We start from the raw sequence: 23,120 nt of genomic DNA on the forward strand, positions 1-23,120 counted from the left end.
GAGACCCACCCTAAACGCGGGCAGCATCACATCATGGGCAAGGGCCTGTGCCAGGTAAAAAGGAGAGAAGGAGAGGCGCTGACATTCATCTGTCTCTGCTGCCTGACTACAGCGCAGTGTGGCCACCACCTCACGCTGTTGCTGTGACTTCCCCATCAGCCCCTCAAGCTGGGAGCCCAAACCAACTCTTCCTCAAGCTGCCTTGGTCGGGCATTTTGTCATAGCAACAGGAAAAGAAACACATGCATAAATCATTTCATAATACTGAGTTAAATTAAGACTCTTACAGCCCACGGCATTGAACACTAGATTTATTACGAGTTCAAGGGCAAGGCACTGTTTGTATGGACTATGTAAACAACTTAAGTCTGGAGGATTCCGGGACTCTCTGGCTGGGCTTGCTGGCCTCGGCTTTCTCTTCAGTCCTCACAATGACTTTCGCTTGGTGCTGAGAGACTTGGAACTGTTTACCTGTTGAGATTACGGCTCACATTAAAGTGGATCACTCAATTTCACCTCTCATGATCCTTTTCGCGTCTGTGTGCATCTCCCGTCTCCACGGTAACTCTCTAGGCGCCACTGTTTGGGTACTCTCTGGTGCTGAATCTTGGATGTCCACCTGACTAGGTTAACGGTCGCTCAGAAAATTTGCAAATCATACTTCTGGGTATGGCTGTGAGGTGTGTTTCCAAAAAGAATTGGCACATGGGTCAGTGAATCCAGGGGAAAGACCTGCACTGAAGGTGGGTAGTACCGTCCAGGGCGGGGACACGGAACAAAGCAATGGAAGAAGAGAAGCCTGTGTGCATGCTTTCCCCTACTGAGCAGGCGCCCACTGTGCTGCTGTCGGACTCCAGACTTGAGCGTTCCATGTCTTTCCATGGGGCCGGAGGACCTTCAGGCTCTTCCGGGAGCTGGGTCATTGGTCTTGTTGCTTCTGAGGCTTCTAACTGCTCAGACTCATCAGCTACTGCTTTCTCTAGCTGTCTAGCCTTGGACAGCCATTGTGGGATTGGATTGTTCGGTAACTGACCTTATAAAGCTGTCTTAACATGACGTATAGAGTCTGTTGGGTTTGTTGCTCTAGAGAATTCTACATAATGCAATCTCTAAGATGGGTGTCTTCTTCCCACTTGCTACAAGTCACTCCTAGACCAGACCCTGCAGTCCCTCACCTGGCCTCTTGCTTCCAAGTCTCTGGTTCATTTTTCTCCGTCAGTCACTAGAACGCAAGGACACAGTCTAGCCGTCTCCCTCTTTATTGTAATTTGCGGCGAGTGATCAGTGGGAAGCAGGGTGAAGGATGACTGTTTAAGTAATGCTTGAGTTTATGAATGTGGACATTACGAGGAAGACCATCTTCATAAGGTTAATGCTTCTAAGGTAAATGCTCTTGTCAAAGAGGCTCGGACTATAGCCCAGCCCTGGTGCCACAGCCGCTTTTCCCCTTGTGGCATGAGACTGCCCTACGATATAAGAGAGGAAAGGAATACCTGATTTTTCATCCATTTCATATTGTGGGCGTTTCAGGAGGGTAGTACTGGGCATTCATTTTAGAGGTGTTTTTTTTTTAAGATTTATACACACACGCATATATGTATGCGTGTGTGTATGTCCTGTCTGTCTCTTGTGGAACTGGAGCTACAGACAGTATGAGCTGCCTGATAAGGGTGGTGAGAGTCCAGCTCAGGTCCTCTGGACGAGTGGGAACTGCTCTTGACTCTGGAGCCCTCTCTCTTGCCTTTATGTTTAGTTTTTTTTAAGACAACCTTTTGCTATTATAGAGCAGACTGACTCAAATTCATGATCCTCCTACACCAGATGCCTGCTTATTGGGATTGCAAGCATGCATCATATGGCTAAGAAAAACATTTTATATACATATATATACGTATATGTACATATATATACATGTATATACATTTGAATTGAAATCTAGATTCTACACATGAAAGAAAACACACAGAATATCTCTTTGTGGGTCTGGCTTGCTTTGCTCAGCATGGTGACAGTCAATTATATTCTTTCTTGCAAAGGCCATGACTTCATTGTTCTTTACAGATGAGTAAAATTCCATTGTGGACATGTACCATATTTCTTTATCCATTCTTCTATTGCTGGAGATCTAGGCTGATCCCATCACCTGCCGGTTGTGGCGAACGCAGCAGTAGGCACATGCGGGTGTCTCTGTGTTGATTTCACACCCTCAGGTTTATGCCCAGGAGCGGTGCAGCTGGGCCATTTAGGGTTCTAGGTTTAGATTTGGAGAAGGCTCCATCCTGAGGTCCACAGTGGCTGCATCACCTTGTATCCCCCCAGAAGCACAAGGGTTCCCCTTTGCCCCACATTTTCCCTAGTGCCTGTTACTGTTGGATTTTTAATGATAGCCATTCTGAGTGGGGTGAGATGGGATTTAAGAAACAGCTTAAATTCATGTTTCCTCAATGGCTAAAGACACTGTGTACCTTTTCAAATATTTATTGTATATCTGTATTTCTTCTTTTGGAGACTGTCAATTCATTTTACTGGCCCATTTATTGATTACATATTTTTTGGTGTTTAAGTTTTTCATTTCTTTTTATATTCTAAATACTAATCCCTTGCTTGGTGCATAGTGGACAAAGACTGCCATTCTGAACATCTGTTGATTATGTAGGGAAAATATTTTAAAAGAACACTCCTCCTCTTCTTCCTCTTCTTTTTCCTCATCTTCTTGCAAATAAACTGGAGACTATTCAATAATCAAGTGGAAAGTTGATTGTTTTCCCAGACAGCAAACCCAAAAGCTCTTGTAATTTGATATGAGAGACTGGAGATTGGGTAAAGAAAACTTTTTTCCTCGGGGGCTGGAGAGATGGCTCTTCCAAAGGTCCTGAGTTCAATTCCCAGCAACTACATGGTGGCTCACAACCATCTGTAATGAGGTCTGGTGCCCAATTCTGGCCTGCAGGCATACACGCAGACAGAATATTGTATACATAATACAAGGATATTTCATGTTAAAAGGTGAAACTGTGGGCGTAGCAAAAGGCAACAGGTCAACACTAAGGGTGGTTGCTACCGTGAAAACTGACCAAGTGGAGCTGTCAAGGACCCAGTCCTCCGGTCGACCCAGCCCACCCACGCCCACTACAAGAAACACTCGTCTCATCATTTCCCCTCACAAGCCGCTGCCATCTTTGGTGTTGACCCCATGGGTTAAGTGAAATGCAAGCATCCTAAGAACAAACATCAAACGCTCCCCAGTGAGAAGCCATTCAGGAATGAGAGAAGCAAGCCTGTGCAAGGTCACAGGATTAATGACACCCTGCCTGATAAGGTACAGCGATCAGGGGCTTGATCGACCCTGCAAGAGTCAGACGGGACAAGAGTCCAGATTCTGCAAGAGTGCATGGGGCCAACTCAGTGTGCGCATCTGTGAAACGGGCACATAAACTTCTGAGTATTGAGGGATAAAGAAGCAAAGCACCTGGACTGGGCCTGCAGAGGTGACACAGCTAAAGAGGTTGGTAAACAGCCCCTATGGTCACTCTCCTATGACCAGGCTGGTGTCACCATTCTTCGCAGAACTTAAGATCGCAGGCGTGGGAGTACCCTGTGTCATGACTGTCTGTCCTCTCTCTCCTCTCCTCCTCTTTCTCCTCCTTCCCCACCCCTCTAACTGTGGCATGTGTGTGCGCATGTGTGTGTCTGCGTACATTGTCACCCGTGTGTGCATGTGAAAGCCACAAGTTGATATCTGCTAGCTTCTTCTATGTCTCTTCACCTTGCTCTTTGACACAGATCCTGGAGCTCCTATTTCCAGTACAATGCCTGACCCATGAGCCCCAGAGGTCAGCACTTTAACTGCTACCCCCCCCCCCCCGCCGTCTCTGCAGACCTGTGATTATCCTTCTAGATTCTGATTTCTCTACTGACTCAACTGAAGACAACACAATCAAGAGGGAGAAATGCAATGGATTCTGACTGCTACCCCACCCACCTCAGCCCTGCTGTGTCCGCCTAAGAGGACTGAGTTCCCAGTGTTCCTACAAAGATCTTTTTGGCGTTCAGTTTCAGGACTCAGACCCTAATGCAGGAGTTATAGCTGAAGCCCCTCACTCGTTCCTGGAAGCAAACCCAATTAAACTCACTGAACCAAGAAAAAAAACTAAAAACATGAAAGCAAAAGGGGGTCAGTTGGGAGGAGGAAGGGACTTACTGGGAATGGGAGGGAGCAAGAGAGGTGATGGGGGTTATGATCAAAGTGGGCTTTACACGTATAAAAACATCACAGTGAAACCCAGGAGTAATTACTCTAAATAATGACTGGATACTCACAAAAATTTGAAAGTAGCTTCAGGTGAACCTATTTCAAAGTTTATTAATAATCGCAGGGCTGGGGAGATGGTTTGAGGGGGAGGTTAGGGTGCTAATGTAGAGACAGGCAGATCCCTGGGGCTCATGGGCCAGCAAATCTAAGGAGAGAGGAGCTTCAGGATCAACGAGAGACCTGTGCCAAAGGACAAGGTGGAGGAAGACGCTAGCAGACATCAGCCACATATCTGCACACAGGTGACACCTCCTACATATACACGCACACACATTTACAGACGCCCTGTGCGGTGGACCATACCTGTCATCCCAACACTGCAGAAGCTGAGGCAGGAGGATTGCTGAAAGTTCCAATCCAGCCCCATCTACATAGAGAGATCCTGTCTCAAAAATATATCCCTCCCAATACATTTATATTTGTAATAAGGCAGAGAATTCTACTCAAGATGTGGGCCACTGCATGGTGCTTATTGTCTTCCACTGTGAAAAAGAGCTGCCCATTAACGAGTATTTCGCTTGAGTGTCTTTAAATTGCACTTGCAGGGTTTACCAGCGTCTTTTATGTGAAGCAAGCAGATCTCCATTCAAAAAAAACAAAACAAAACTAAACTAAAGCCATGGTTCACATGACAAGGGGGGAATGTTTTCCTTCCCCCTTTCATTAAAAAAAAGCCATAAACATAACAAAAAATAATGAAAGAAAAATAAAAGGAGCCATCCCACCGGGCGGGGGAGGGGGAGGGCAGCTGCAGGGAATGCCTGCAGGGTGCCAGAAATCCTTCCTCTTACTTTCTCATAACTTCATTACTTACTGGACCAAGGACACACACAGTTCTGGCTGTGGTGTTCCTGGTGTTCTGTCCTACCTAAACTGTGGGTGGGGCTGTGTGAGGAAGGTGGTCCGTCCTATTTGTAGCCCAGAGGCCTTCCCACCCATCCACTGAAGTCAGAATGACTGCACACGAGTCTTCACAATTCTCAGAGTCTCCAAATGCTCCATGCCTCTCTTAATCATTTATTTCTTGGGGTGATTTGCTTGGGGTTGAACTGCCCTTTGTCCATGCAACCTGTAACAAGATGACCTCAAATCTACTAAAGACAGCTGTGGAGGAGGGAGGGAGATGTGGTGCCCGACTCCTTTCTGAAAACATGTATCTGCACTTATAAGACAAACCCTCAGAAGGATGTAGCTCTGGTTGTTGGAGAACAAGTGTGCCCACCCCACACACCATGTCCCGTCATCTCCCTTCAAACACGATCTTCTTCAGGTTTCTGTGTTTATCAAACATAATTATTATTTCCAGACAATTGTGTACATTTACAATGTATGTTGATCATTGTTTTCTCTTTTTAAAAGACAGAGCCTTCTGACTCTCACAGTTGTGAGATCATGCCGTTCTCCTGAAGAGCAGTGATGTTCAGAGTAACACAACTGCCACTTTAAAGTATTTCCAACTTTTCATGTGTAAGAAGACAAAGTACCAGCCAGGATCATGTTTTATAATAAGTATCATAGTTCAAAGGAAAATTTAGGTTGTTATTAGAAAATAAAAACAAAACAAAAACTCAGTCACTTTCTGGCAACACAGTCTGGTAGTGCGGAACAAGTCTATATTCTGTCAATTATATTTTAAATAAATGCTGATTGACTGATAGCCAAGCAGGAAGTATAGGTGGAAAAACCAGACAGGAAGTAGAGGTGGGACAATGAGAACAGGAGTATTCTGGGTAGAAGGAAGCTCTTTCCGCAGTCCTGCCCAAACCATGGAAGAAGCAGGATGTGACCTGCCCCGCTGAAAAAGGTACTGAGCCATGTGGCCAACATAGATAAGAATAATGGGCTAATATACGTTATAAGACCTAATACAAAGCCTGAACTAATGGGCCAATCAGTTTATAACTTATGGAGACATTTGTGTAATTTTTCTTTTGGACTTGCTAAATGTGGGAACTGGGCAGGACAGAAACCCCAACGAGCAGACCTCCTGTTATAGAATGGCACCCAACGTGGGGCCAATCTGTAACAGGAACAAGTGGGCTGCTTGTCATCCCAGCCACCCAGCTAGTTTATACCTGAAATAATTACACAGAAACTGTATTCATTTAAACACTGCCTGACTCATTAGCTCTAACTTCTTATTGACTAGTTCTTACATCTTGATTTAACCCATTTCTGTGAATCTGTATATTATCACGTGGCAGTGGCCTACCAGGAAAGATTCATCATGTCTGTCTCTGGCAGCTTCATGGTGGCTCTCTGTCTGCCCTTCTTCCCAGCATTCAGTTCTGTCTACTCCACCTACCTAAGTGCTGCCCTATCAAAAGGCCAAGGCAATTTCTTTATTCAACCAATGAAAGCAACATATACACAGTCAGGTGAGATGGTTCAGCACAGTCACTGACCAAACTCCGCATCCAGTTTCCCTTCCTTTCTCCCTGCCCTCTATCTGTGCGAAATGTAGGGATTAGGAGCATCAAGCATAATGGGGGACAGCCATATGCTGTGGATCTCCCATGGTGGGGAATTGTGGGACCCAGCCACGACAAGCTCAGTAGAGGCCTGAGTCTCAGTAGTTTACCCTGGTTCCAAGAAAGACCACAAACTGAGACTACCCAGGCACCACCCAGGAACAGACCATCCAAAAAAATTCCTAACGTTCCAACCTTTGTAGATAGGATCACCTGCCAGCACACACCCATCACTTTTCATCAGGACACCCCTAGCCAAACGTCAGCCAATCAGGGGTTTTGACCTTCAGAAATCCCTCACTCTCACCTTTGCTACCACAAAAATCAACCCCAACTGAGTTCGGGGCTCTCTAACTGCTCCAATAGTATGGCCAGATGGGGAGTCCAAGTTTGCAAACTTGTGTACCAATAAGAGAGCTCTTTGCTTTTACATACAGGACTCGGTCTCCAGTTGGTTTTGGGGGGGGGGACTTTGTGATGAGGGCATAGCGTTATTACGACTGCCAGTAATTCTCTGGCTTTCATAGCCATGGGTTCTATCTAACAAGAAGTCTAGAAAATGTGGGCTATTTACTACCTGGGCGAAATCTCAGCTCCTGACTTTCCAGATGCCCTGGCAGTACAGAGAGGGGGGTAATGTAGGCTGACTTGCCTGGCTTGGCAGGCCTCCCTGCAAAATCAGCCCTGTCTTAGGAATGGACAGGATTTCCTCTGCAGACTCAAGCAGAAGCCAATGAGGACGGGACTGACCTCAAAAGGCACCCAGAGTGCCAACTTCCTGTATTCCAGCTTTGCTGGTTGGGTACAGAGGATTGAACTGGAAGAAAATACGCCAGCAGCTCGACCTGACCCTAGTAGATAGAAATCTGAATCACTAAAGCTGCGTTGGCAGAGGGAGCATTTCTGCCTAAGGAAGGGTCTTCCAACAGCGGGGGATCGACATGGGCCACACCTGGAAGAATTAGTGCGGAGATCACGTGTGCTTTTCCACCTTCAGGTCTGTTGCAGTGGACTGGGCTAGGGCCAGCAGGCCAGCAGTAGGAATAAGGAAGCAACAAGGTGCCCTGGGTTCTGCCTCTTAGCTGAGTGAGCTGAGGAAAGTTATATTTTTCCTGTTTTTTTTTTGAGACTGGTCTCATGTACCTTACGAGTGTTGAACTTTCTATATAACCAAGGATGACTTTGAACTCTTGATCCACTTGCTTCTGCCTCGTAAGTGCTGGGATTACAGATGTGTGCAAACCATACCTCATTTTGAGGTGCTCGGGATCAAACTCAGAGCTATGTACACACTAGGCAAGTACTCTACCAACACCCCCAGCCCTAAGTGAACTGGTTAGGCAGAGCATACAACCTGTAAAATGCAAACAGTCCACCCAGTCTGAAGCTGGCTAGGACCAAGCATTAGTATTATAACTAGTTCTCTTGGAGAAAATAGGATGCTCAGCTTGGTTTGGGATACACAGACTTCGGTACCAAGGTCCAAACAGAAATACGGGGACAACTTTTTCTGTATGTTGTTTTGCCACCAAATTAAAAAGTCCGTATTTGACAAATACTTAAAGCACTAAGGATGTTTCTACAGCCAGTTTCCACAAAGCTTTTAGTATTCTCTATTAGAATAATTTTATATGGTAAAGCTGAATGTGGTTAAAGTAGCAAATGACTGACTTTATTCTAACGCCAGAGGAATTACAAAGGAACAGGCCAAAGCATGATTTAAATTTTGGTTTGTGACTGACAAGATGTTTAGCAGGCAAGAGTGCTGGCTGCTCGTGCATGGGACTCAGATTCTGTCCCCAGTACCCATGTGACAGTTCACAACTTTGGAACTTCCGTTCCGAGGATCCCAAGCCCTCTCTGGCCGCCACAGATATGTTACGCACATGCTCCATAGATATACATGCAGGAAAAACACCCATACACATAAAATAAAATAAAAATATATAAATGTGAGAATCAGATGCAGTGAGGCACACGTATAATTGCAGCATATAAAAGATGGGGATTGCCAAGACTTTGAGGTCATCCTAGGCTACATAGCTCCAGTTAGCCTGGGCTACAAAGAGAGACCTCCTCTCAAAAATAAACAAACAAAGCTATTATTTTGAAGCTTGAAATTTGAGGTTAGTTTATTTTAATACCCATTTTGCTAGAAGAAAAACCCACTGTCCACTCTGAGCTTATACCCTACAGGACAAGGTGGACACATGCCTTTTCTCCAAGTAAGAAACTGACTTTTCTCAAATTTATTGAAGCAAACTAGACTAGATAAGCAATTCTGTCTAAATTTAGGATGTACAATATGGAGTGTTGGCAAATGCCTTTCCACAGTCAGATTATTGAGTCTGTCATCAGTCCGCCCAAGTTTCACCGTGACTGTCTGTAAGCAGGCATTTGTATGGTGAGAACACTGGAGACTACTGCTTAAGAGACCTGGGGAAGCAGCTCAATGGGTAAGAGCACTTGCTGTGCAAACCTGGGGACATGGGCACCCATGAAAAACTGGCAAGAGATCCTAAGATTTCACTGGTTGGCCAGCCTAACCTGATCAGCCAGAGATCCTGCATCACAGGATAGAGGGAGAGCAATAGAGAGAGACACAGGGGGAGCAATAGAGAGAGACACAGGGGGAGCAATAGAGAGAGACACAGGGGGAGCAATAGAGAGAGACACAGGGGGAGCAATAGAGAGAGACACAGGGGGAGCAATAGAGAGAGACACTTGACACCGTCCTCGGGTTTCCATGCACATATGTGGACATTACAGCCCCAACTCACACATGTGCACTTACACAAGTTTTACTCCTGAAGACTGGGAGGCACATACCCACACTCCTGGCATGGGAAAACTGAGGCATGAGGGTACAGGGTATGAGGCCCGCCTGGGCTCTAAAGTAAGATCTCGATGAAAATACTGTAAATATACAGATGGTATGTATATGTTTGTGTGTATTCTCTTAGAAAATCTTGTGTACATGATGCAGTATTGTTATCTATTGTCTCATGGTGTATATTATGCCCCAAACTATTTACTCACATCTAAAATTTATATTCTTTGACAAAAATCTTCCCATTTCTTGATTCCCCAACTTCTGTCAATAACTACACTCTGCTCTGTTTTGTGAATTTGACTTTGTTGATTTCAGATAGTAGATCGCACAATGTTTGCTTTTGTCCTACCTTTTGCTATGGCCTGAGGCAGGAGCACCTGTTTAAAGTTCAGCCTTCCTCAGAAAAGTGGATGGCAGCGGTTACTACAGACTCACAATGCTCTAAGGGCTGAGCCTGAGTGACTGTTGTCACCTCCCCCAAGGCATTACAGAGGTGGAGCTGGGGAGAATTCAAGGACTGGAGGATTGGGAGGAGGGCTGTGAAATGCTTCCAGACACCACCTGGCCTGTGTGCTCGTGAACTCACAGCTGCTATAGCTCCCTAGTTCCTTGTCAATAAGACTGGATCAGCCAACACTCTGTCATGGGGAGGGCTGGGGGGAGCTTTCATGGGCCTCACCCCTTCCTGGGGAGCTCTTGGCAGTTAATAATTGCTGGAGTAAGAGGAGATGTTGTCGGGGTTTCTGTCTTGCCCAGTTCCCACAGTCCTTAAGTCCCAAAGAAATAACACAGAGGTCTACATTAACTATAAACTGATTGGCCCATTAGCTCAGGCTTCTTATTAACTCTTATAACTTATATTCTAGTATATGCTAGACACATGGCTCAGTACCTTTTTCAGCAGGGCAGGTCACATCTTGTTTCTTCTATGGTGGGCTCACAACTGCTGAGGAATGAGCTTCCTCCTTCCCAGAATTCTCCTGTTCTCATTGACCCGCCTCTACTTCCTGCCTGGCTACTGGCCAATCAGTGTTTATTTAAAATATAATTAGAATATGTCGCCTCATGGGTTAACTGCTCACGTGCCAGTAAAGGTCCACTCAACTATGATCTTGTAAGAAATGTCAGTGAAACCCATCGGGCCAAGTGAGCTCACTGCATGCACAGACACATGCACACAAGCACATGCACACACACACATATACACTGCCCACACTCTCTCACTCACACTCACTCACAAACATGCATATGTGTATACACACACACCTACACATGCACAAAAACGTGAAAGTAGAAGGGGCTCAGAGGAAGAGAAAAGAGGGACGAGAGAAAGTAATGCGAGGAGAGCAGGACCTAATATGTTACATACATGTCAGTTAACTTAAAATTTTTAAAATGAACCTAAAAGGAGATAAATGTCAAGAGGTGGGAGTATGTATGTACTATTATTTATTCCAGTACAGCTTTAAAATGCTAGTTTGAGATAAAAATTAGCAGATAGTGCCTAGTATTGGGGATAAACAAGTTATTCCCTCAATGTAAGTCCTCCCATTCATCCAAAATCACTTATTGAGAGCCTGTAACATGCTGGACCCTGGTTACCATGGCAGCAGATCGCGGTAGACCTCTTAGGAATTCCCATGTGGTCCTTCCCCTCACCTTCCGGAGTGAGCAAGGCCCAGCCTCCCTCCATTGAGAACTTACATTTACGTGTCCGTTCTGCACCAGTCGTGTGGAAAGCTTGACGAACACGGCCAGGGACACACAGAATAGGACGAGGCTCAGGCACAGGTCCAGGACTTGAAGGGTCAGGTGATACTCTTCATAGTGGAGCGGGTCCACGCAGACTGATGGGAACGCCGTGTACGGGAAAGGAAAGGTGACTGCGTAACCAAGGTAATTGGTCCCTGACACCCCTGAAAAGGAGTAGAAGCAATATGGACCAAGGAGAGCAGATTCCAAGGCTACTGCAAAATGAAGTGGACATCCCATCATGCTCAGAACCGCAAAGGTGAAGCCAGCTTCCCACTGGAAAAGAGGAGAAACAAGCTGTTACTTAGATGAAGAGCCGGTGGCCCTCAGTCTCCCCTACATGCTGAAGGAGAAACACACACAATTTTCATATCTCATCCACTCTAGTCGGAGTCTCCTATAGCCCAGGCTAGCCTCAGATTTCTGTGTTCCTAAGGTTGGCCTTGAACTCTTGGTCTTTCCTGCTTCTACATCCCAAGTGCCACATTGGATTACCGCCCCCTCCCCCCACACACACTCATCCCCCGTGCTGCCATTTCAAATTTAGACCCAAGGCCTCCTTGGCTGCTAGACCAAAAAAGCCTCCACCATTGACCTCCACTCCCTGTCCCCTCAACCTTCCTGTTAGGACCCGTTCCTCTTATGCCAATCTAGGCTACAAGAGGAAACCAATTGGAGCTAAAATGAGATCAATTCAATAAATATTTGCTTATTCCCTATCGTGCACAGAGGGCCAGCTGGTGTTGGGGAAACAAGGCCCTCTCTAGGACGGTGGTTCTCAGGTGCCATCTGTGCCTGGGTCGCGCTACACTGCTGAAGAGCCTCTCAGACCTCGTCCAGACCTTCACCAGAGCCTGTGCGCTAGCCCAAGCTCCAGCTGACCCACTCCAGCCTTTGCCATGGAAATGAGACCTGGAATTAGATACCACGCTCCTCCTGTAGCCTGGAAAGAGCCGGCTCACTGCTGTTAAATTCAAGCAGGCTTGGAGTTCTCATCCTTCCCAGATCTGAGAGAGCTCGGGAGGTGACCTCAGGCTGAGGAGTTGAGCTGTGAACTGCATTATTGAGGCTGGAGGTGGAATCCAGTGGGCAGGGTGTTTGTCTGGTAGACACCAAGTCTTGGGTTCAGTCTATACCTCCCCCACCACCCTACGGACACTTACATTATTTAAAGTCGTTTCATTTCTGTGTTAAACTCCAGAGCCCTGACACTGACCTCAAACAATAATCATGAACTTAGATAAATTATTTGGAGTAAGAACTGGATAAAAATTATATGCAGAGGACCAGCTGTGTATTATATTAAATTAAATAATATAAGTAATATATGTAAAAAAATACATAGTTTATAAAATTGGGCAAAGTGGCACTGCCTGTAATCCCAGAACTTGGAAGACAGAAGGAAGGTTAGAAATTTGAGGTCATCATCAGCTATATGGCAAGTTCAAGGACAATACACTTCACACGTGCACACACACATGCACACATGACTGCCAAGCTCACTGTACCATCCCTGCCGACATTTTTGTGTTTACCAAGTGTCTCTGGCTCCACTCTCGGTGAGCAAGCAGTACAAGTGCCCCAGCTGTGATGGCCTGTGAAAAGAAAATTGGAAAAAAATAACTTCCCCAGTGGAAAGGACCTCTGCAAAGAGTTCAATCTGTCTCACAGCGTGACAACTTTATCACAAGCTGGAAGGCAGGGCAAGGGGTGAAATGGATTTACGGCTCTGATCCCATCTTCGTCTGGGGGAGGAACTGTGTTGACAGGGAGGAAAATAGCCATTAGAGTCACCGGGACGTGAGTCACATCCCGCTCATTTCCATTCCCTGTGCTGCCTTCTCACAGCCACCACAGCTAAATCCTGCTTCGCAATTCTGGACTTATGCTTTGTGTGGTGGTTGGGATGAGAAATGCCCCCCAATCGGCTCGTGGGTTTGGTCACTTGGTTCCAAGCTGGTGGTGCTGTTTGGGAAGGGTCTAGACTCTTTAGGAAATGGCAGCCTTGCCAGAGAGTATGTAAAGCCCACTGGGGGTGGATCTGGAGGGGTTATAGTCTTGCCCCACTTCCTGCTAGCTCCCTCTGCTTTCTGTGTGGTGGGGAAAATGTACAGAGCCAACTTCCTCCTCCTGCTGGCATGCCGCACGTTTCCTGCTGCCGTAGACTCTGGAACCATAAGCCAAAATAAACCTCGAAGTTGCTTTTGGTTGTGGTATTTTTTAATCACAGCAACAGAAAAGTAACACACACAAATTTTAAGAATTTTTAATATTTATTTATCTTTATTTGCCTCCCCTCCCCCGTGAGTGTGTGTGTGTGTGTGTGTGTGTGTGTGTGTGTGTGTGTGGATTGGTTCTGTCCTTCTACCACGTAGGTCCCGGGAATTGAACCCAGGGTGACAGGCTTGGCTGCAAGCATCTTTACTCACTGAGCCATGTTGCCAGCCCAGTATTCTGGTTTTCATCTTTCCAGATGGGACAGACTGAAATGGAGACCTGTCTCCCAGGCCTGAGTCATCCCCAGCCCTGGCCTGGTCTTTCACAGCTTGCTTTCGTTTCATTTTGTGGCCTTGACCCTCTGAGGGGATGCAGACACGTGACCTCTGTTTCCTGAGTAACAAAGACAGTCGTTAGGATGGACTCCGGCAAGGCATTAGTGTTCCAGGTGCAGGCGCGTCTGCTTTGATGAAGAGTTTTCCTCCACAGTTCATGTTTAAAGAAAAAGGCCCAGAGTGAAGAAAGAAAATAGTTACTAAGGAGGGGGCGGTGTGTCCAGAATGCAGCAGTAGATAATGGAAAAAGAATTTCTGAGCTCATCTTGGATTCATCGTGAGGTCTGAAGAAGGAGCCGTTTGTGGTTATTGAGACTAGAAATCACTTATCCCCAAACCACAGAAATCCTTCTTCTCAATCAAAGCTTGGGTTTGGAAGTCCGGGTAGAAAGTCAGAAAGAGATGAGCCGAGTGCAGAAAGGTTTAAACACAGACCAATTTCGATTCTGTCTGAGGAGTAAGTATGAATCAGCTCTCAGACCTGCTGGGTGCAGGGGAAACGAGAGCTTTCCCGTGCGAGCCAGTGGGATGCTGCAGCCAGTGGGATGCTGCGCGCGGAGCTCCAAACTTAGTCTATTTACCGTTTTGAAACTTGGATTTAGAGAGACTGGGAGAGAGAAACTCCTGCTCACGCATAGCTCCAGTTGACGAGCCCAAGACTGCAGACTTGGCGTGGATCTGCCATGAATGTCCCATGGATAAAAACAGGACCATCTGCACTCAAAAGAAGTTCCTGGCTTGATTCTGCAAGAGGAACCTTTCCAGAGGATGTTAAGGAGGCAGCGGCGGCACAAACAGCCCAGCAAACGGGAGAAGTACTAAGAGCTGAGCCATGGAGCCTGGGGCTGTCTCAGCTTCCAGACCTACACACGGCTCACCTGTCATCAATCAGAACCTCAGAAGGAGGGCGGGAGACTGCTCCTGTCCCTTGGCTGGCTTAGCTTTGGAGACAGCAGACATTGTGGGATGCTGAGACTCTAGCTTGCCTTAATGTGCTGGCAGGAGTTTCTTTCCTTTTGAAAGCTGAAACACGCTACAGAATTGCAGTCAGTTTCCTGTTATTTTGGTCACAGCCGCCAGCTTGAATTTTGCCTTGTTTACACACGGCTCTGAGAAAACTCTTCCACCAAGTGGAAGCCTAGGATGTTTGACTGCTCCATAACTTTTTAAATCCACTTGGCTGATGGGATGGGGCTGAGAACACCCATCTTCCCGGTGCTCACTTTTATATTTAGATAAGAAGAGGGAAAGAATGAAAAAGGAAGAGATTTGAGAGTAGGGAACGGAAGTCACGAGGGCAAAGAAAAGGAGGAAGGAGCAGGCTGTCTGGGAAGCGAAGGCCTGGTGAATCAGTGGGGTTTGGGGAGGGACAGGAGGTGAGGAACCCGCTGCAGGAGAGAGGGCGCTCCCTCCCTCTGCCGTGCTATTGGCTGGCTTTCCGGGGTAATTGTGAGCCCTTCCACTGGACTTTTAAACTGCTTAAGTACAGCGTGCAGTTCCCAGAAGCAGATGAATTGAAGGAAGCGATTTTAGAGGTATCATGCGAAGATAGGATACACAACGCAGTCACTTACAAGCATCTACTACAGTAAGCAGTGAGCTAGTCGTGAGGCAGATAAAGTAGTGATAGCAAATCTTCATGCCGCCTGAATAGAGGGCAGACCCGGTGGTAAGCACGCCAGCGTTCACACGTTGCATCTATACAATGAGGCTGAAGGTGTAGTTCTGTTAGCAACATGCTTTCCTAACATGCAGAAGAACTGACTGTGATCCCCGGCTTTACATGAACTGGGCACGGTGGCCCAGATTTGTAGTTTTACCACTCGGCATACGGAGGCAGGAGGATCAGAAATTCAGTGTTCCTCTCCATACACAGAGTCTGAGGCCAGCCTGGACTCCCTGAGACCCTGTATTGGTTACTTTCCTATTTCTGTCATAAAATACCCTGACAAAAGCGGCTTACGGGAGGGAGGATTTATTTCGCCTGACAGTTTCAGGGAGATACTGTCCACTGGGGATGAGAAGACATGGCGGCTCGCTAGGAAGAAGATGCTGCGGCAGGTGGGAAAGATGCGGCGGCAGGCGGGGAAGGCATGGTGGCAGGTAGCGTCAAGAGCGGGAGGCTGGCTGGCCACGGTGCATCTATATTCATGACGCAGGTAATGAACGGGAAAATGGAACTGTCTGTGTCCCAAACACAAGGTCACTTCATTGCCTCTGCAGATGCTGGTCTCTGGCTGGACCTGCCCATCGCCTGTCATGGCCTTCCTTGAGACTTGCTCCAGGCTCTATCTCTCTTGTTTTCCTACTAAAATTAATACCTACATACTTCTAGTGTACCAAACTCGCATCCTCATCTACTTTTACTTTATTTCCTTTAGTAAATTTGTTGATTTGTTGTGTGTGTGTGTGTGTGTGTGTGTGTGTGTGTGTGTGTGCGCGCGCGCGCAAGAGAGAGAGGGAAAGAGAGAGAGTTCCTTAGAGGCCAGAAAAGATTCATCACACAGACCCCCCCGAAGCTGGTGTTTCGGGCAGGTTTGAGTTGCCTCCCATGGGTGTTGGAAACTGAACTCAGGTCATCTGTAAGAGTTGTATAGCTTGCCTTCTATAGATCCCCAGCACTGACCCTGCTGCCCATAGATCCCCGGCACTGACTACAGATCCCCGGTGCTGACCCTGCTGCCCATAGATCCCCAGTGCTGACCCTGCCTTCTATAGATCCCCAGTGCTGACCCTGCTGCCCATAGATCCCCAGTGTTAATCCTGCCGTCTATAGATCCCCAGTGTTAATCCTGCCGTCTATAGATCCCCAGTGTTAATCCTGCCGTCTATAGATCCCCAGTGTTAATCCTGCCGTCTATAGATCCCCAGTGTTAATCCTGCCGTCTATAGATCGCCAGTGCTGCCGGGCGGTGGTGGCGCACGCCTTTAATCCCAGCACTCGGGAGGCAGAGGCAGGCGGATCTCTGTGAGTTCGAGACCAGCCTGGTCTACAAGAGCTAGTTCCAGGACAGGCTCCAAAACCACAGAGAAACCCTGTCTCAAAAAAAAAAAAAACAAAAAACAAAAAAAATTAGTAGATCGCCAGTGCTGACCCTCTTGTCCATAGTTTCCCCAGCACTGACCCTTCTACCCGTAGATTCCCCCAGCTCTGACCCTGTCTCCCATTGGTTCCCAGTGATTTATCTCCACAGTCTGAAAAGCGACTACGTTAGCAGAAAGAATTGAGTCAAAGGTCATTCTTGGTTTGAAATTGATTTCCCAACACAAAGAAAGGGAAATTGGAGAAGAAAGAATTAGTTTGGATGACGAGATGACTAATTTGTTTTTAGGCAGGATGACTAAAAAGAGGCTTGGACTATTCAAGTGGGAAACTAACCGCGGACAAAGATCAATTTGCTTACTCCAACCGGCCAAACTGCCAGAATCAGCACTTCCTTGTTAAGATCTTCCTGGGGACCTGTGAAAGAGATGGCTCAGCAGGTAAGGGCTCTTGCTGCCAAGACAAAGGCCTGAGTTTGACCCCACATGGTGTAAGGAGAGAACTGGCTGCTGAATGCTGTTCTCTGACTCCCACAATTGCACAGGGGCACCCATGTATGTTCACATACACAACAAATGAATTAAAAGACAGTAGTAGATAAATAAAAACATTTAACCAAGATATTTGATTAACCGTGTGTTCGATCTACTTATCCTTTAGCATCACCCTGCAGACAATGTCTGATCACCTAGTCTGTCCTCAGCAAAAATCCCCATAATTTCTCCTTGCTGTTTCCTCTGTGTAATTTCCTATCCACTGCCCCACTCCCTGCTCCTTGACCTACATTCTCTGCTGTGCTGCAGCATCTGGAGTAGAACCTGGTCCTGTCCGAAGCTCTCCTTCTCCACTCTGCATTAGTACTGAATAAACTCTGATTTCATTATTTTAACCACTGCCAAACACTGTCTCTCCTTTGCTGCTGTCTGGTAAATGGTAGTCCCATGACTGCTAAGCCCCACATGGCTGAGCCCCATCTACAACAGTTGCGAAGCCTGCTCAGCAGGACGCAAGGGGAACCCTGATCTTGTACTAGCAAAGCTCTGGGAGGTACGCTGTGGCTTGTTTCTGGCCAAGACCCTCACTCTCTACATGTAAATTCTTTAATTGAATGCATGGGATCCAGTCTCTTCACCAGAGCCGGCTTTTCAGGCCATGTGTTTAGGATCCAGTGTCTTCATCAGAGATGGCTCTGCGGGCCATGTGTTCATGGATCCATGTCTTCATCAGAGACGGCTCTGCGGGCCATGTGTTCATGGATCCAGTGTCTTCGTCAGAGATGGCTCTGCGGGCCATGTGTTCATGGATCCAGTGTCTTCGTCAGAGATGGCTCTGTGGGCCATGTGTTCATGGATCCAGTGTCTTCATCAGAGATGGCTCTGCGGGCCATGTGTTCATGGATCCAGTGTCTTCATCAGAGATGGCTCTGCAGGCCACGTGTTCATGGATCCATGTCTTCATCAGAGATGGCTCTGGGGGCCATGTGTTCATGGATCCATGTCTTCATCAGAGATGGCTCTGCGGGCCATGTGTTCATGGATCCAGTGTCTTCATCAGAGACGGCCCTTCAGGCTATGTGTTTATGGATCCAGTCTCCTCATCAGAAGGCTCTGCGGGCCATGTGTTCATGGATCCAGTGTCTTCACTAGAGACGGCTCTGCAGGCCATGTGTTCATGGAGCCATGTCTTCATCAGAGACGGCTCTGCAGGCCATGTGTTTATGGATCCATGTCTTCATCAGAGATTTCTGCAGGCCATGTGTTCATGGATCCAGTGTCCTCATTAAAGATTTCTGCAGGCCATGTGTTCATGAATCCATGTCTTCATCAGAGACAGCTCTGCAGGCCATGTGTTCACAGGATCCAGTCCCTTTATTGAAGACGGCTCTGCGGGCCATGTGTTGAGGGTTAACAGGGCTCAGTTCTGGAGGACATCTGACCTGCTGGCTGCATGCTTCCTAGCAGGTGATATCTTTAAATAGCCTTGCTCAGACATCCTAGGAAAATTGTGTGCCATGTGGCCTTAGAACAGAATTAGGAGGGTGTGGATGAAAACGCTGGTTGGACTTTAGAAAGTCTTGAATAAAAGCTTTGAACAAATACAAGGGACTGTATCACATGCAAAAACTTCTCTCTTTCACGGCTCAAAAGAAATACAAAGTCATTTGTAAAGGAGATTGCAATATGATTGAAATATCCAATTCATCTTTCACTGGAGGAAGATGTGTCTCAGCGGCAATTAAAGACGTGATTGGCAGGGGTGGTGTGGAAAAGGCAGCGGCCTTGCGAAGCTGACCTTGATCAGACAAAGCTAGCTTAGTAAGAAGCTCAAGAGGAAGAAAATGATTGTTGCTCCAGATTTAGACATGGGAGGAGTGGGCACTCTACCGCTTCCTTCTGGGGTTTCTTCTGCACAGACCCAGCCTCACCTGTCGTCCTCACGACCCAACCAGAGTTCAGCACAACACAGTCTGTTGCCAGAATGCAGGGCCTGGGAGACATCCACTCAGTCAAGAGTTTCCATCAATTGCTACTTTTTTCAAAATCTAGCAGGTGGCTGTCTTTTTTCTAAGCTCTGGAGACGGAGAAACAGAACCCTTTTTTAGTGTAAAGCACAGGAAGTAGTTAAGTCATACAGCAGTGTAGACAAGGGTGAGCTCAAAGGATTGGGAACTGTAGACTGGGAGGGCAGGGTTACAGTGTAGACTGGGGGGGACCATAGGCTTGGGAGCCAGAGATGGGGGCATGGTTACAGTGTAGACGGGGGTGGGCTCACAGGATTGGGAACTGCAGATGGGGGCAGGGGTTACAGTTTTAAAGATGCCTTTCACATTTGTTTTATTTATTTATTTTGTGTGGGGTTCAGGGATTGGGCACATGGGAACCATAAAACACAAGCAGAGATCAGAGAACCTCTGATGGGAGTTGACTCTCTCCTTCTACCGTGTGGTTCCAGGTATCAAACTTGAGTCTTCCAACTCGATGACAAGCACTTTTACCGGCTGGGTCATCTCTGCTGGCATCTAGGGGTTGCAGTTTGAATAGCATAAAAGAGGGAGGATGTTGGTGGAAAAGCGGTGTTTGACTGATAATTGACGGCAGGGAGCTGGGTGTGGAGCCGTTGCCTTGAAGCATGAAGCCCTGGGCTGGATCTGCAGGACTGCGGAAGCTGGGCGTGGTGGTGGTTGCTTGTCACCCCAGCACTGGGAAGGTGGGAGTGGGCAGGTCGGAAGTTCTAGGCTTCATAGAGAGTTCTAGAACAGCCTGAGACATGAGATCCTGCCTTTGAAAATATGGTTTGGGAGCCAGCCAGATACAGGAAGGTTTTAGACAAAGAGACCCCAGAGCAAAGGGTCTGAGTGAAACCCACCTTGGCGTTCTTGAAATGGCAGCCTTGAATAGGAAGGGGGAGACGTCAACTAAGAACAAGCTGTCTGGCAATGAGTCCAGGAAGCTACACTCCGGAGAGGAGGATAACAGAGCAGGGTTGGTAGCGAGTGGGTAAGAAGAGGGAGTTTGGGCAGAGCACACGGTACGGGAATAGAGTACAAAATCTTTGCTCAAATTGCCTTCACCCTCACCAAGTGTCTTATGGTTAGACAGTTGTTCACATGGTCTCTTTATGCCCATGAATGTACTCACAGCGCAGGAAAGAACAAGAAGGAGCTAGCTGGCCGAGACGCCTGCTTCAGACCAAGTATTAATAACATTAAAGTCAGAACTTGAGCACAGGCTACTTCCCTGCCCTTTGTGCCTCTGATTCCGTGCCCAACCCCAGCCTGCCCCGCTCTACCTCCTGTAGCCACTCAGTGGCATGTTAGAGACATGCATGCCGTTTCTCTTGGCCTACGCCTACAATATATGCTCAGCCTGCACCAAACGTATATAATCTTAGTCAAAACTATGCCCGGCGTGGTGACATGAGCTTGGCAGGGACGAACGGCTGCATAACAATCAGAGCCTCACTGTGTAGCCCAGGCTAGCCTCCAGCTCCCATCCCTCTTCAGTCTCCCAGGAGCTGGGGTCACAGATCTGTGCCACCAGGCCCCATAAGAATTTCTTTAACGTTTCGCTGTATACCTGACATACAAATACATATAAAACAATGCTAAGAAAAATTGCATGCTTAAAATTCAGTTCATAGAAATTCCTGCTCCCAACTCAGGAGTACGGTTTTCTGCAGGTTATATACTTCTTTGAATTATTGGAAAACTCTTAACTGATATATTTTACTTCCCCTTTCTTCTCATCTCCCTTTACGTCAGTGTGTTAATGAAATACGTCCTACCAAAGCCCCGTTCCAGATGGGACAGGCGATCCAAACGCTCCATCCTGCATACCGAAGATTGCAAGAGAAGACGGGGAAGAAGGCAAGCACTCCAGAGAGGATGCTGAGGCTCCCTAAGGTAAGCAGGGTCCTGCCGGCAGCCTGGTAGGGGCCCTTCATCTTCCTCTGTGACTTGAGTCTTTGCTCTGAGATAATCTGTTACCAAAACACAAGGGCAAGCCAACCTTCCATAAACATAAGTTTCTTAGAGACCGTAACTGCAATGACTGCAAACACGGGCAACAAGTTCCTGCAGACAACAAAGCCCTGCTTCTCCAAAGGTGAGCAGAGGGCATGCTCAAGCCCTAGATGTGAGTTAGACAGGTAAACTCTAACACTGTCCTTTTTCAGAGAGAGGGGGTTGATTTCTCCGTTTGGAGTGGCTACCTTGACTCCCTTCATCTGCTACGTCCTGGGGAGTGACCACTTCCTGTCTTAATCAGATTCAAAGGCTCGGGGACTGAGCTAATTGTTTCTGAGCTCAACCTGCCTGGTGGTTACAGTATAAAGCCAACATCCTCTTGCACAATAGAACCACATTCCCAGCAAGAGTTCCCACAAAGCAAGGCAAGAACCACACAGCCAATCACTTTTCCCTTTTCGCTATATTTAATTTAAACGGTTTAAGCAAACAAACCTTTCCTTCCCAAGTTTAATTTGATACACTTATTTATTATTATTACTTTAGTCAAGGTCTGGGAACTTGCTGTGGAGACCAGGCTGGCCCTGAATTTTCAGGGATTTTCCTGCCTCTGTCTTCCAATGGCTGATATTATAGGCATAACACTCAGCTACTTTCAATTTTTTAAATTACATTTATTGGTGCTGGAGAGGTAGCTTACTGGTTAAGAGCACTGACTGCTCTTCCAGAGGACCTGGGTTCAATTCCCGGTATCCATTTGGTGGCTCACAAGTGTCTATAACTCCAGTCTCGGGGAACCTGATACCCTTTACTGGCATCCTTGGGCACCAGGCATACATGTGGTATACATACATAAAATAGTCACACATATTACTAGTGTGTGTGTGTGTGTGTGCGCGCACGTGTGCGTGAGTGCACACGCGTGTGTTTTAAAGGGGGATGCTCATGCCATAGTATGACAGCTTACAGAAGTCAGTTCTCTTCCTCCCCGATGTTGGGCCTGACTTTGAACTTAGGTCTTCAGGTTTGGAGTCAGTGCTGCCTCATCAGCTCAGAACTTGGGTTTGAAGACAGGCAGAGCAGGGTCTGATTCTAGTTTCACCGTCTGCTGGGCTTGTATCCTGAGGAAGAACAAAGCTCTTCTGGGTCTGTTTCTTCATGAGAGAAGCAGGAGACACTAATGTTTATCTCACCAGGTGGCTGGGTGAGAACAGCAGTTCAGCTCACTTGCGTAGATGCTTAGGGTGGAGCAAGCTCTGCACAGAGAACACCCTGAACTCACCTTTCTTCCAGGTTCTTGTGACAGTGGCTCAGATATCATTGATCTTCTTGTCCAACACCTTGGAAACACTAGGCTTGACTCTTGCTGATCAGATTGATGAGGGTTTCCGACAGGCCCTGCCATGTACTGGAGAGGGGCCCCTCTCGCCTGTTCTCCGCTTCTCCCGCTTCTGTCTTCTGATCTACAACAGTCATTCCGCAAGCTGACCCAGATTTCAAAACAGCTGTATGCAGATATGCAGAATCCGGGAAAGCTGCTCAGACTGTCTGGCACGGCCACTGTGCCCTGGTTCCTCTCAGTGCTGTGGGCTAGATTCTCAGACCGTTTTCTTCCTCCATATAAACTAGCGAAGTTCCTCAAGGGCAAAGAACTTGAGAGTCTTCATACGCATGGCCTCTCTGACAGCTTAC

At 47.1% G+C, this 23,120-nt stretch overlaps 1 protein-coding gene across 2 annotated transcripts; it reads right to left on the reverse strand.

Annotated features, from left to right (window-relative positions):
* Positions 1 to 392: 392 nt before the first annotated feature.
* On the reverse strand, positions 393 to 22,890 carry Tmem212 (transmembrane protein 212). 2 transcript variants are annotated; one of them, XM_075950810.1, is made up of 4 exons: positions 22,711 to 22,890; positions 12,904 to 12,963; positions 11,321 to 11,644; positions 393 to 471 (listed from the first exon to the last, which is right to left on the reverse strand). In XM_075950810.1, exons 1-4 carry the CDS (start codon positions 22,831 to 22,833, stop codon positions 427 to 429), a joined length of 552 nt encoding a protein of 183 aa, XP_075806925.1. In that variant the 5' UTR covers positions 22,834 to 22,890; the 3' UTR covers positions 393 to 426. The 2 variants fall into 2 exon arrangements, with proteins under 2 accessions (XP_075806925.1, XP_075806924.1); XM_075950809.1 differs by lacking the exon at positions 22,711 to 22,890 and adding an exon at positions 21,248 to 21,406.
* Positions 22,891 to 23,120: the final 230 nt, after the last annotated feature.

The sequence above is a fragment of the Microtus pennsylvanicus genome, chromosome 16, assembly GCF_037038515.1.
Source record: "Microtus pennsylvanicus isolate mMicPen1 chromosome 16, mMicPen1.hap1, whole genome shotgun sequence".
In the NCBI taxonomy this organism is placed as follows: domain Eukaryota; kingdom Metazoa; phylum Chordata; class Mammalia; order Rodentia; family Cricetidae; genus Microtus; species Microtus pennsylvanicus.